This window comes from Musca vetustissima, unplaced genomic scaffold (genome assembly GCF_032173495.1).
Source record: "Musca vetustissima isolate MV318-11 ecotype Yass unplaced genomic scaffold, APGP_CSIRO_Mvet_v1 utg138548, whole genome shotgun sequence".
NCBI classification, from domain to species: Eukaryota; Metazoa; Arthropoda; class Insecta; order Diptera; family Muscidae; genus Musca; species Musca vetustissima.
In genome coordinates, this window is record NW_026882944.1 from 1 (window position 1) to 15,516 (window position 15,516).

General features: G+C 36.0%; 1 protein-coding gene across 1 annotated transcript; it reads right to left on the reverse strand.

Annotated features, from left to right (window-relative positions):
• Window positions 1-7,859: 7,859 nt before the first annotated feature.
• On the reverse strand, window positions 7,860-10,584 carry LOC133329663 (angiopoietin-1-like; the record flags this gene model as incomplete). Its single annotated transcript, XM_061538140.1, has 5 exons — window positions 10,504-10,584; window positions 10,090-10,441; window positions 8,624-8,669; window positions 8,007-8,531; window positions 7,860-7,927 (listed from the first exon to the last, which is right to left on the reverse strand). Coding segments are annotated over exons 1-5 (1,072 nt in total), but the record flags the coding sequence as incomplete, so codon positions are not given.
• Window positions 10,585-15,516: the final 4,932 nt, after the last annotated feature.

The window sequence follows — 15,516 nt, forward strand, 5'->3', positions numbered from 1 at the left end:
CATATAACAATTCCCTTCCAATTTTCGCTGAAATTTGGTACATTGGGTTCTTATTGGATACCAAAAATCTCCAAAAAAATTATATTATAAAAAATTATTATATATTATAGGTCCACTTTTTCTGGTAGCCCCCATATAACACTACCTCCTAATTTTCAGTATTTTGGAGGTTTTGATCGTATTTTTCCACCGAATTGGCTGTAATTTGGTATTTTGAGTTCTTAATAGGTACCAAATCTCTCCACAAAAAATTATAAATATAGGTCAATTTTTTCGGATATCCCCCATATAAGGGTGACCCCCCAATTTTCGGTATTTTGGGGTTCTTGAGAGCGCTTTTCAATCGAATTCGCTGCAATTTGACATTTTGTAGTCGTATATGGTAACAAATCTCCCTACCAAAAATGTTTAATATTCGCCCCCTTTTTGGTGGGGATGACCCCAACCCCCTTTTTATGCCCTTCACCACACTGTGGTACAGGGTATTATGTCTTTGTGCATATGTTTGTAACAGGCAAAAGGGAACGAGATAGACACATGGTTTCTTTTAAGAATATGCCTAGAATCACTTTCTGAGTCGATCTATTAATGTCCGTTCGTCCGTCTGTTCATGTTAAATTGTAAACAAAGTACAGGTTGCATTTTTGATTCGAATTGGATGAAATTTGGCACAGCTCATTTATTTGGCCCAAGGACGAACTCTAATGAAATTGGGAAAAATCGGTTCAGATTAAGATATAGCTCCCATATATATTTTCGCCCGATTTATGGTAAATGGTGCACCAAAGTCCCTAAATAGCTTTCGATTTGCACGAAAATTGGCATAGCGTACTGGATTAAGTCCATAGTAATGTATGTTAAGTTTCGTGTTCAGATTTAGATATAGCTCCCATATATATTTTCGTCCGATTTAATGTAAATGGTGTACCAAAGTCCCTATCTATCTTTCGATTTGCACGAAATTTGGTATAGTGCACTGAATTAGGTGTAGAATTATGTGTGTTAAGTTTCGTGAAAATCGGTTCAGATTTAGATATAGTTCCCATATATATCTTCGTCCGATTTGAGGTAAATAGTGCACCAAAGTCCCTATCTATCTTTCGATTTGCACGAAATTTGGTATAGTGTACTGAATTAGGTCTAAAATGATATGTGTTAAGTTTGCTGAAAATCGGTTCAGATTTAGATATAGCTCCCATATATAGTCTCGTCCGATTTGAGGTAAATAGTACACCAAAGTCCCTATATATCCTTCGATTTGCACGAAATTTGACATAGCGTACTGAATTAGGTCTAGAATGATGTGTGTTAAGTTTCGTGAAAATCGGTTCAGATTTAGATATAGCTCCAAAATATAGTTTCGTCCGATTTGAGGTAAATGGTTCACCAAAGTCCCTATCTATCTTCGATTTGTACGAAATTTGGTATAGTGTACTGAATTAGGTCTAGAATGATGTGTGTTAAGTTTCGTGAAAATCGGTTAAGATTAAGATATAGCTTCCATATATAGTCTCGTCCGATTTGAGGTAAATGGTGTACCAAAGTCCCTATCTATCTTTCGATTTGCACGAAATTTGGTATAGTGTACTGAATTAGGTCTAGAATGATGTGTGTTAAGTTTCGTGAAAATCGGTTCAGATTTAGATATAGCTTCCATATATAGTCTCGTCCGATTTGAGGTAAATAGTACACCAAAGTCCCTATATATATTTCGATTTGCATGAAATTTGGCATAGCGTACTGAATTGAGTCTAGAATGATGTGTGGTAAGTTTCGGAAAAATCGGTTCAGATTTCGATATAGCTCCCATATATACTTTCGTCCGATTTAATGTAAATGGTATACCAAAGTCCCTATCTATCTTTCGATTTGCACGAAATTTGGTATAGTGTAATGAATTGGGTCTAGAATGATCTGTGTAAAGTTTCGTGAAAATCGGTTCAGATTTAGATATAGCTTCCATATATATTTTCGTCCGATTTAATGTAAATGGTGTACCAAAGTCCCTATCTATCCTTCGATTTGTACGAAATTTGACATAAAGTACTGAATTAAGTCTGGAACGATGTGTGTTAAATTTCGTGGAAATCGGTTCTGATTTAGATATAGCTACCATATATAATTTCGTCCGATTTTAGGTAAATGGTGTACCAAAGTCCTTATCTATCTTTCGATTTGCACCAAATTTGGTATAGTGTACTGAATTTCGTCTAAAATGATGTGTGTTAAGTTTCGTGAAAATCGGTTCAGATTTAGATATAGCTTCCATATATAGTTTCGTCCGATTTAATGTAAATGGTGTACCAAAGTACCTACATATGTTTCGATTTGCACGAAAATTGGCATACCGTACTGAATTAAGTCTAGAACGATGTGTGTTAAATTTCGTGACAATCGGTTCAGATTTAGATATAGCTCCAATATATATTTTCGTCCGATTTAATGTAAATGGTGAACCAATGTCCCTATCTATCTTCCGATTTGCACGAAAATTGGCATACCGTACTGAATTAAGTCTAGAACGACGTGTGTTAAATTTCGTGACAATCGGTTCAGATTTAGATATTGCTCCCATATATAGTTTCGTCCGATTTGAGGTAAATAGTGCACCAAAGTCCCTATAAATCCTTCGATTTGCACGAAATTTGGTATGGTGTACTGAATTGGGTCTAGAATGATGTGTGTTAAGTTTCGTGAAAATCGGTGCAGATTTCGATATAGCTCCCATATATATTTACGTCCGATTTTATGTAAAAGGTTCATTAAGGTCCCTATAAATCTTTCGATTATGAATTAAAAATATTTTTTAAAGGACCCTTACAAGGCGTGAGTTTTTTTTTTAAATATTTTTTTAGGGCACTTTACTCTTCGTTGCGACCCCTTCTAAAGTGCTGCCCTGCACGTGTGACATTCGTTCGGCATCTATTTGAAAATCTCTTTTTGTAAAATTATTCTATTTCAAATATAAACCCACCCTTTCGCCCTATCCCCCTGCCCCCCCTACTACCCCAATCCAATTGAGATGAAGCGTTTCAAGGAGTATTAGAAAAAAAAAACAACGAACTTAGAAAAAAATCTAAAGAGAGTTGAACGAAGAAAAAAAATAAAAAATATAAATGTATAATGCAAAGAAAAACAAGTAAGGAAAAGAAGTAAAGTCGGACGGGGCCGACTATATGATACCCTTCACCACTATGGGTATATTAAACAGGACTATAACATAAAATTGGATGAAAAAAATGTGATATTTATCTAAATGTGAATCTACCTAGATCTATCCATAAACATGTCATTCGTAGTTACAATAAAGTATGTAAATCGACTTCAAACAAATATAAATGGGTCATCCGTTGGGCTATGTCTGTACTTCTAGAAAACGCAACTACATAATTCTATGCTCAATTTTGTACGTTGTGCAAAATTTGATGTCAAACTGACTAACATGAGGAGTTTGATGCCCAATTTACTTGAAATCGTTCGGAAATATAGATGGAAGCTCTATCCAAATATTAAGCGATTTCAAAGAAACTTGTCACGGGTTAGGTTATACTAATTTCAGAAAGTTTTGTTCCTATCAGCCTATTGGTTCCTTGGTGCGTCAATTACTTAAAATCAATCTATAATAAAAGGGAGCTATATCTAAATCAGGACCGATTTTCACGAAACAAGGCAGACATAACTCTAGGCTCAATTCAGTACGTTATGCCAAATTTCATGCAAATCGAAAGATATATAGGGACTTTGGTGCACCATTTACATGAAATCGGACGAAACTATATATGGGAGCTATATAGAAATCTGGACCAATTTTCTCGAAACTTGGCAGACATCACTCTAGGCTCAATTCAGAACGTTATGCCAAATTTCATGCAAATCGAAGGATATATAGGGACGTCGGTGCACCATTTACATAAAATCGGACGAAACTATATATGGGAGCTATGCCTAAATCAGGACCGATTTTCTCGAAACTTGGCAGACATCATTCTAGGCTGAATTCAGTACGTTATGCCAAATTTCGTGTAAATCGAAGGATATATAGGGACTTTGGTGCACCATTTACCTGAAATCGGACGAAACTATATATAGGAGCTATATCTAAATCAGGACCGATTTTCACGAAACTTGACAGACATCATTCTAGGCTCAATTTAGTACGTTATGCCAAATTTTGTGAAAATCGAAGGATATATAGGGACTTTGGTGCACCATTTACCTGAAATCGGACGAAACTATATATAGGAGCTATATATAAATCTTGACCGATTTTCACGAAACTTGGCAGACATCATTCTAGGGTCAATTATGTACGTTATGCCAAATTTCGTGCAAATCGAAAGATATATAGGGACTTTGGGGCACCATTTACATGAAATCGGACGAAACTATATATGGGAGATATATCTAAATCTGGACCGATTTCCTCGAAACTTGGCAGACATCACTCTAGGCTTAATTCAATACGTTATGCCAAATTTCGTGCAAATCGAAAGATATATAGGGACTTTGGCGCACCATTTACATGAAATCGGACGAAACTATATATGGGAGCTATATCTAAATCTGGACCGATTTTCACGAAACTTGGCATACATCATTCTAGACCTAAATGATTAGGCTGTACCAAATTTCGTGCAAATCGAAAGATATATAGGGTCCGTTTACATTAAATCGGTTAAATATATATATGGGAGCTATATCTAAATCTGAACCGATTTTTCCCAATTTCAATAGGGTTCGTCCTTGGGCCGAATAAGTGACTTTTGCCAAATTTCATCCAAATCGGATCATAAATGCGACCTGTACTTTGTTTACAATTTAACATCTACAGACGGACGGACAGACGGACAGACGGACGGACGGACATGCATAAATCGACTCAGAAAGTGATTCTATGCATATTCTCAAAAGGAACCATGTGTCTATCTCGTTTCCTTTTGCCTGTTACAAACATATGCACAAAGACATAATACCCTGTACCACAGAGTGGTGAAGGGTATAATTACCGAACACAGTTTTTCCATTATGAAAATAAATGTAGACGGCAAACGTTACGCAAATACCATGCGACGACATGAACGACGACTGACACATTGGAAATGTAAACGAATCTCAAAACCCTGCACGAAAGCAGGACAAATGACCAAAGTGCTGATGCTCATTTGTATGGACTATGGAGTTGGGAGTGTGCGGAAATTTACATAAGTGTGAGCGACACCGGCAGGACAAACAAATGGTCGAACCTAACCCAACAAAAAAAAAAAAAAAAACAGTAAGGAAAGTAGTAAAGTCGGACTGGGCCGACTATATGATACCCTTCACCACTTTCGATATATTGTACATATGTATCCTTAAAATTGCATGTCAATGTCCCCACGAAGAAAAATACTCATGTCTTTCTGCAACCTATGATTAATTTAATTTCATTCGGGCAGATAAGAGGTCGTCTGCGTACCATGGGAAAATATCTAAATATGAACTCAATTCAGTACGCTATGCCAAATTTCGTGCAAATCGAATAATATATATAGAGTCTTTGGTGCACCATTTAAATTAAATCAGACGAAAATATATATGGGTGCTATATCTAAATTTGGACCGTTTTTTACGAAACTCCGCGCACATCATTCTAGGCTCAATTCAGTACGTTATACTAAATTTCGTGCAAATCGAAAGATATATAGGGACTATGGTACACCATTTACCTTAAATCGGAATAAAATATATATGGAACTATATTAAAATCTTAACCGATTTTCGCGATACTTAACACACATCATTCTAGAATTAATTCAATACGCTATACAAATTTCGTGCAAATCGAAAGGACACCATTTACACAAAATCGGACGAGAATATATAATTTGTCACAGCGCACTGAATTGGGTCTGCAGTCAGGTCTGCAGTCATCGGTGCGGATTTGGATATAATCCGAACCGATTTTCACAAAACTTGGCAGACATGACTGCAGACCCAATTCAGTACGCTGTGACCAATTTCGTGCAAATCGAACAGTATATAGGGACTTTGGTACACCATTTACCTTAAATCGGACGAAAATATATATGGGAGCTATATCTAAATCTGAACCGATTTTCAGGAAACTTAGCACACATCATTCTGCACTTATTTCAGAACGCTGTGACAAATTTCGTGCAAATCGAAAGATATTTAGGGACTTTGGTGGAATATTTACCTAAAATCGGACGAAAACATATATGGGAGGTATATCTAAATCTGAACCGATTTTCACGAAACTTGGCAGACATGACTCCAAACCCAAGTCAGTACGCTGTGACAAATTTCGTGCAATTCGAAAGATATTTAGGGACTTTGGTGGACTATTTACCTAAAATCGGACGAAAACATATATGGGAGCTATATCTAAATCTGAACCGATTTTCACGAAACTTTGCACACATCATTCTAGACGTAATTCAGTACGGTATGCCAAATTTCGTGCAAATTGAAAGATATATAGGTACTTTGGTGCACCATTTACCTCAAATCGGACGAAAATATATATGGGAGCTATATATGAATTTGGACCGATTTTCTCGTAACTTGGCAGGCATAACTCCAGACCCAATTCAGCACGCTGTGACAAATTTCGTGCAAATCGAAAGATATATAGTGCCTTGGGTGCACCATTTACCTAAAATCGGACAAAAATATATATGTGAGCTATATCTAAATCTGAACCGATTTTCACGAAACTGGGCAGACATTACTTCAGGTTCAATTCAGTACGCTATGCGAAATTTCGTGCAAATCGAAAGATATATATATATGTATATATGGTAGCTATATCTAAATCTGAACGTATTTTCACGAAATTTAACACATATCGTTTAGGACTTAATTCAGTACGCTATGCCAAGTTTCGTGCAAATCGAACGATATATAGGGACTTTGGTGCACGATTTACATTAAATCGGACGAAAATATATATGGGAGCTATATATGAATTTGAACCGATTTTCTCGTAACGTGGCAGACATCATTCTCAATTCAGTACGCTATGCCAAGTTTCGTGCAAATTGAAGGATATATAGGGACTGTGGTGAACTATTTACATAAAATCGGACGAAACTATATATGGGAGCTATATCTAAATCTGAACCGATTTTCACGAAACACATCATTCTAGGCTTAATTCAGTACGCTATGCCAAATTTCGTGCAAATCGAAAGATATATAGGGACTTTGTTACACCATTTACCTTAAATCGGGCGAAAATATATATGGGAGCTAGATCTAAATCTGAACCGATTTTTCCCAATTTCAATTGGGTTCGTCGTTGGGCCGAATAAGTGAACTGTGCCAAATTCCATTCAATTCGGATTAAAATTGCGTACAGGTCGCATTTGTTTACAATTTAACATGGACAGACAGACGGACGGACGGACATGCATAAATCGACTTAAAAAGTGATTTTATGCATATTCTCAAAAGGAACCATGTGTCTATTTCGTTTCCTTTTGCCTGTTACAAACATATGCACAAAGACATAATAACCTGTATCACAGTGTGGTGAAGGGTATAAAAATGCGCGCCTTGTAAAGGTTTTAAAAAATATTTTTAACAAAACCAGGCCTTGAAAAAATATTTTTAAAAAATCCACGCCTTGTTTAGATCCTTGAAACATATTTAATAAAAAAATCTTCCCTTATATGGTTCCTTGAAATGCTATGTTTAATAAATGCACGCCTTATATAGGCCATCGAAAAAATATTTTTTAAAAAAATATTTTATCTATTTCCCAAAGAGATCCTTGAAAAATTATTTATTTAGTTTAATTTTCATTTGAACAAATTTCAATGAATTGAATTCTTGAAATGTTTTCCACATAATTCCACTGTCAGGCTTGTCTTCGGGAACGAAACCATCTTTGTAATAGAATCCATTCAAATTGCTTATGTAGCGGCTGTTGACAAAAAAATAAAGCAAACAAAAATATATTAAAGAAAATCCATCATTCTTATTAGTTCACCCTTTTAACATACTTCGTCTTGCAATAATATTTCCACCAACCCCCATTTAATCCGGAGGCACAATTTTCCTCACTGCTCTTATCATTGTCTTGGTCGAATGTTGAAAAATGCTCGTCTCTATGCGCATTGAACGAGTTCCCTGCAGTTGATACAATATAATCCCACACCGTTAGTTGATATTTTGTGGTTTCATTGCCAACAGAAAACCATCTATAGTGGGCGTAACCCCAGACATTGCGAAAATCCTGCATTTCAATTTTAAGTTCAGCGTATCCGTATAGAGTTGTTAGGGAATGGATCTTTTCTAAGCCGAGCCAAAATTCTCCATTCAAATCTCCAAAGCCTGTCCGATATTCCATCCAACTACGTTTAAAATCCACGGTTCCATTAATACGTCGCTGGATAATTGTCCAATCGCCATCACAGGGTACCCAAAATGACTTGGGACCATAGATGTGATTTCGTATGCGACACAGTCCATTACGACAATTGAAGCTATTTGAATCGGCACAACTCTCGGCAAGCGATAAATTTGTGCTGAAGAGAGAAAGAGAGAGTGTGTGTGAGAGAGAGAATCACTTAATCATAATTTGGGCTTGGTCTTGTAATTTGGATCGGGAGGTACATACCATACGAAGTTGGAATCATTATTCCATTTGCATTTCATCGGCTCATCTAAAAAGGAAGATGAAGAATACAAATATTACAAACAATACAAAAACCTTGAACTTTTTAAAAAATATTCTTCAAGAGGAAGAACAAATATTCTTCAAAAACCTAGCATAGGATTGGATTTAAAAATAAATAATATTTTTTCAAGTATCCATTTTTGTGGATACTTTTTTTGTACCCTTCACAACACTGTGGTACATGGTATTATGTCTTTGTGCATATGTTTGTAACAGGCAAAAATAATCGAGATAGACCCATGGTTCCTTTTGAGAATATGCATAGAATCACTTTCTGAGTCGATTTATGCATGTCCATCCGTCCGTCCGTCTGCCCATGTTAAATTGTAAACAAAGTACAGGTCGCATTTATGATCCGAATTGGATGAAATTTGGCACAGGTCACTTTTTTGGCCCAAGGACGAACCCTATTCAAATTGGGAAAAAATCGGCTCAAATTTAGATATAGCTCCCATATATATTTTCGTCCGATTTAAGGTAAATGGTGTACCAAAGTCCCTATATATCTTTAGATTTGCACGACATTTGGCATAGCGTACTGAATTAGGTCTAGAATGATGTGTGTTAAGTTTCCTGAAAATCGGTTCAGATTTCGATATAGCTACCATATATAGTTTCGCCCGATTTTAGGTAAATGGTGCTCCAGAGTCCCATTTCATTTGAACGAATTTTGGCATACCGTACTGAATTACGTCTAGAATGATGTGTGCAAAGTTTCGTGAAAATCGGTGCAGATTTAGATATAGCTCCCATATATAGTTTCGCCAGATTTAAAGTAAATGGTGCACCAAAGTCCCTAAATATCTTTCGATTTGCACGAAATTTAGCACAGCGTAATGAATTGATCCTAGAATAATGTGTGCTAAGTTTCGTGAATATCGGTTCATATTTCGATATAGCGTACTGAATTGCGTCTATAATAATGTGTGCTATGTTTCATGAAAATCGGTTCAGAGTTAGATATAGCTCTCATATATAGTTTCGCCCGATTTTTGGTAAATGGTGCACCAAAGACCCTATATATCCTTCGATTTGCACGAAATTTGGCATAGCGTACTGAATTGCGTCTATAATAATGTGTGCTAAGTTTCATGAAAATCGGTTCAAAATAGCCAAAGTGGTGATGATTGCGTCTATAATAATGTGTCCTAAGTTTCATGAAAATCGGTTCAGATTTAGATATAGCTACCATATATATTTTCATCCGATTTTAGGTAATTGGAGCACCAGCATCTCTGAAAATCATTCGAATTTGGCACAGCGTACTGAGTTAGATCTAGAATGATGTGTGCTAAGTTTCGTAAAAATCGGTTCAGGTTTAGATATATCTCCCATATATATTTTTTTTTTTTGAGAAAACTACTTGTTTTGTTTTAAGTATTTGCTTTGGGTTAGGCAAAACTCACCATCATCCATTATATCGGTAAAATATATTTTCTCAGCAGCAGGTTTAAGATTATCTGGCAGAGGTTGTTCGGGTTCATTTTCACTTAGCTCGCCATCATCACTTATATCAGTAGAATTTATTTTCTCAACAGCAGATATTTGGTTCGGCTCACCGTCGTTGATACCAGCGATATCGGTTATCTCTGAAGGCAACCCCAATTCATTTTCAAGTTTTACGAGTTTCTGTTCAAATATCGTAAGCTTTTTCCTAAGATTTAAAGTCATTAGTTCCCAATGACGTTGCACAAATTGATTTCGTAGCTGCACAATTTCTTGTTCAGGATTTGAATTTACGATTCCATCCTGAGGTTCCTGGTTTTAGTAGAAAAAAACATATCAACGTATTTTTGTTTTATTAAAAATATTTGACTTGCCCACAGAGTACGGCTACCACAGGGCGGTACGGCATCCACAGCCAATACCGAAAGTCCTAGCACCAGTATAAAGTACAACATTTCACTTTGGAGATCAAATGTGTATTGAACAAAAATAAAAAAATATATATTCATATGTTGGGTGTATTTATTAATTGAAATTTTTGATAAGAGTTAAAGAATTAAAGCAAATGTAAACGGGATTGACGTTCAAACTTAGCTTATCTCTGGTTAACATATTTTGTATGACAACAAAAACAAACATGACAAAAAAATATATTTTTAAGAAATCAACCTCTTATAAAGATCAATGGGAAATCAACGTATATATATATATATGGGAGCTATATGCAAATCTCAACCGATTTTCACGAAACTTGACAGACATCATTCCAGGCTCAATTCAGTACGCTGTGCCAAATTTCGAGCAAATTGAAAGATATATAGGGACTTTGGTATACCATTTACATTAAATCGGACGAAAATATATATGGGAGCTATATTTAAATCTGGACCGATATTTACGAAATTTAACATACATCTTTCTAGACTTAATTCAGTACGCTATGCCAAATTTCGTGCAAATCGAAGGATATATAGGGACTTTGGTGCACTACTTAACTAAAATCGGACGAAAATATATATGGGAGCTATATCTAAATCTGAACCGATTTTCACGAAACTTGGCAGACATGAGTCCAGACCCAATTCAGTACGCTGTACCAAATTTCGTTCAAATCGAAGGAAATATAGGGACTTTGGTGCAACATTTACATTAAATCGGACGAAAATATATATGGGAGCTATATCTAAAACTGAATCGGTATTCACGAAATTTAACACACATCGTTCTAGAATTAATTCAGAACGCTACGCCAAATTTCGTGCAAATCGAAGGATATATAGGGACTTTGGTGCACCATTTACCTAAAATCGGACGAAAATATATAAGGGAGCTATATCTAAATCTTAACCGATTTTCACGAAACTCCGTACACATCATTCTAGACTTAATTCGGTACGCTATGCCAAATTTCCTCCAAATCGAAACATATAGGGGGACTTTGGTGCACCATTTACATAAAATCGGACGAAAAAATATATTAGAGCTATATCTACATCTTACCCGATTTTCACGAAACTCCGCACACATTATTCTAGGCTTAATTCAGTTCGTTGCACAAAATTTCGTGCAAATGGAAAGATATTTAGGGACTTGGGTGTACCATTTACCTCAAATCGGACAAAGATATATATGGGAGCTATATCTAAATCTCAACCGATTTCCAAAACTTGGCAGACATGACTCCAGACCCAATTCAGTACGCTATGCCAAATTTCGTGCAAATCGAAGGAAATATAGGGACTTTGTTGCAACATATACCTAAAATCGGAGGAAAATATTTATGGAGCTATATCTAAATATGAACCGATTTTTACGAAATTTAACACACATCGTTCTAGACTTAATTCAGTACGCTGTGCCAAATTTCGTCCAAATCGATCGGTATATAGGGACTTTCGTACACCATTTACCTTAAATCGGAACCAAATATATATGGGAGCTATATCTAAATCTGAACCGATTTTCACGAAACTCCGCACACATCATTCTAGGCTTAATTCAGTTCGTTGTTCCAAATTCCGTGCAAATCGAAAGATATATAGGGCCTTGGGTGCACCATTTACCTCAAATCGGACGAAGATATATATGGGAGCTATATCTAAATCTGAGCCGATATTCACGAAATTTAACACACATCGTTCTAGACTTAGATCAGTACGCTTTGCCAAATTTCGTGTAAATCGAAAGATATATAGGGATTTTGGTGCACTATTTACCTAAAATCGGACGAAACTATATATGGGAGCTATATCTAAATCTGGACCGATTTTCTCGAAACTTGGCAGACATCAATCTAGGCTTAGTTCAGTACGTTGTGCCGAATTTCGTGCAAATCAAAAGATATATAGGGACTTTGGGGCACCATTTACATGAAATCGGACGAAACTATATATGGGAGCTATATCTAAATCTGGACCGATTTTCATGAAACTTGGCAGACATCATTTAAGACCTTATTCAGTATGCTGTGCCAAATTTCGTTCAAATCGGTACACCATTCACATTAAATCGGACGAAAATATATATGGGAGCTATATCTAAATATGAATAGATTTTTCTCAATTTCAATAGGGCTTTGGCCAAATAAGTGACCTCTACCAAATTTCATCCAATTCGGATCATAAATGCGACCTGTACTTTGTTTGCAATTTAACAAGGAACGACGGACGGACAGACGGACATGCATAAATCGACATAAAAAGTGATTCTATGCATATTCTCAAAAGGAAATATGGGTCTTTGTCGTTTCCTTTTGCCTGTTACAAACATATGCACACATTTTGAAAAAAAGATTATTAAAAAATCCACGCATCATGTGGATGCTTAAAAAAATATATTTAATAAATCCACGACTTTTTTAGATCCTTAAAAAAATATTATTCTAAGAATCCATGCTTGAAGAAATACATTTTAAAAATCTACACCTTATGTAGTTCCCTGAAAGATATTCTTTAAACAATCCAAGCCTTGGCCTGTACAAATCCTATCCTATCTGTCATCTTCAATTCTGCACTAAATTGACTGTCGTCCTTAAGCTGGATGCTAATAAAACCATTTAAAAATCGAATATTTATTCTCCCATCCCATTCGAACTGCTCTGGTGTCTTTTGCATACTTATTGTCATATTTCATTTCACTCTCAATAAAGGCGATAAATGAAAATCCTTCGGTTCCAATTTTTTTCTTTTTTTTTTGTTTATGGTCATAACAAATGTCCTGAGAAGGCAGCAGGAGAACCAAAAAAAAAAGTTCAATGTCAATTTCAATTGGGGGTTTTTGTTTTATTATAATCTGTTCGTGAAAATATTGTTGACGGGAAATATTTATTTCACTACTTACTGCAATTCGGTTCCATCTTCGGCGTAAGGCAAAATTTCGTAATGGCCATAATAACGAATGAAGGCCATGCAGGTCTTTTCCACCAACCAGCATTTGCTTAAAAGGCAAACACCAACCACCCCACCTATCATCCTTTGGATACCGTGAAATGGAGGCAAATCAGTTTACTTTTCGTCCAAGGATTTACTTCCACCACACTGTGTGTATGTATATCTGTATGTATGTGTGTGTGTGTGAGAGAGATATTTTTTCTCATGGTTATCTATCCAAATGTTAGTATAAATGAACGTAAAATATGCAATGGGACTAGAAGTATTTTTTTCGCTTGCTTTGAGTGAGGAAAAAAATAAGTAATGGCTTCGAAGAGGGTAAGAGGCTTATACTCCTTACATTATATTTTTTCTGTTCTACTCCGGATTTGAAGTGACATGTTTTGCATGATGTTTTTTTTATACCCTCCACCACCTGAGACGATCTAGTCATATCCATACGTCCGTCTGTTGTAATCAAGGAATTGAGATAGGATGGTGAAATTTTGCATAGGTTTGTCTTTTGTCTGCAGGCAGGTGGAAGATGGGATATATCGGTCCACGTTTAGGCATAGCCCCTATATAACAGTATCCCCAATTTTCGGTATTTTCTTGAGCGCGTTTGTCACCCGAATTCGCTGAAATTTGGTACATTGGGTTCTCATGGGGCACTAAATGTCTCCACAAAAAAAAAAAAAAAATTATTCATATACGCCCACTTTTTCTGGTAGCCCCCATATAACACTACCTCCTAATTTTCAGTATTTTGGAGGATTTAATCGCATTTTTCCCACCGAATTGGCTGTAATTTAGTATTTTGAGTTCTTAATAGGTACCAAATCTCTCCACAAAAAATTATAATTATAGGTCAATTTTTTCGGATATCCCCCATATAAGGGTGACCCCCCAATTTTCGGTATTTTGGGGTTCTTGAGCTTGCTTTTCAATCGAATTCGCTGCAATTTGGTATTTTGTAGTCGTATATGGTAACAAATCTCCCTACCAAAATTTTTTCAATATTCGCCCCCTTTTTGGGGTCATCCACATATAACCCCCTTTTTTATACCCTTCAACACACTGCGGTACAGGGTATTATGTCTTTGTGCATATGTTTGTAACAGGCAAAAGGAAACGAGATAGACACAAGGTTCCTTTTTAGAATATGCATAGAATCACTTTTTAAGTCGATTTATGCATGTCCGTCCGTCCGTCTGTCTGTCTGTGCATGTTAAATTGTAAACAAAGTACAGGTCGCATTTATGATCCGAATTGGATGAGATTTGGCATAGGTCAATTATTCGGCCCAAAGACGAACTCTCTTGAAATTGGGAAAAATCGGTTCAGATTTAGATATAGCTCCCATATATATTTTCGTCCGATTTATGGTAAATGGTGCACCAAAGTCCCTAAATAGCTTTCGATTTGCACGAAAATTGGCATAGCGTACTGGATTAAGTCCATAGTAATGTATGTTAAGTTTCGTGTTCAGATATAGATATAGCTCCCATATATATTTTCGTCCGATTTATTGTAAATGGTGTACCAAAGTCCCTATCTATCTTTCGATTTGCCCAAATTTTGGCACAGAGTACTGATTTAGATCTAGAATGATGTGTGTTAAGTTTCGTGAAAATCGGTCCAAATTTAGATATAACCTCCTATATGTAGTTTCGTCCGATTTGAGGTAAATGGTGCACCAAAGTCCCTATCTATCTTTCGATTTGCACGAAATTGGGTATAGTGTACTGAATCAGGTCTAGAATGATGTGTGTTAAGTTTCGTGAAAATCGGTTCAGATTTAGATATAGCTCCCATATATATTTTCGTCCGATTTAATGTAAATGGTGTACCAAAGTCCTATATATCTTTCGATTTGCACGAAATTTGGTATAGTGTAATGAATTGGGTCTAGAATGATGTGTGTTAAGTTTCGTGAAAATCGGTGCAGATTTCGATATAGCTTCCATATATAGTCTCGTCCGATTTGAGGAAAATAGTACACCAAAGTCCCTATATATC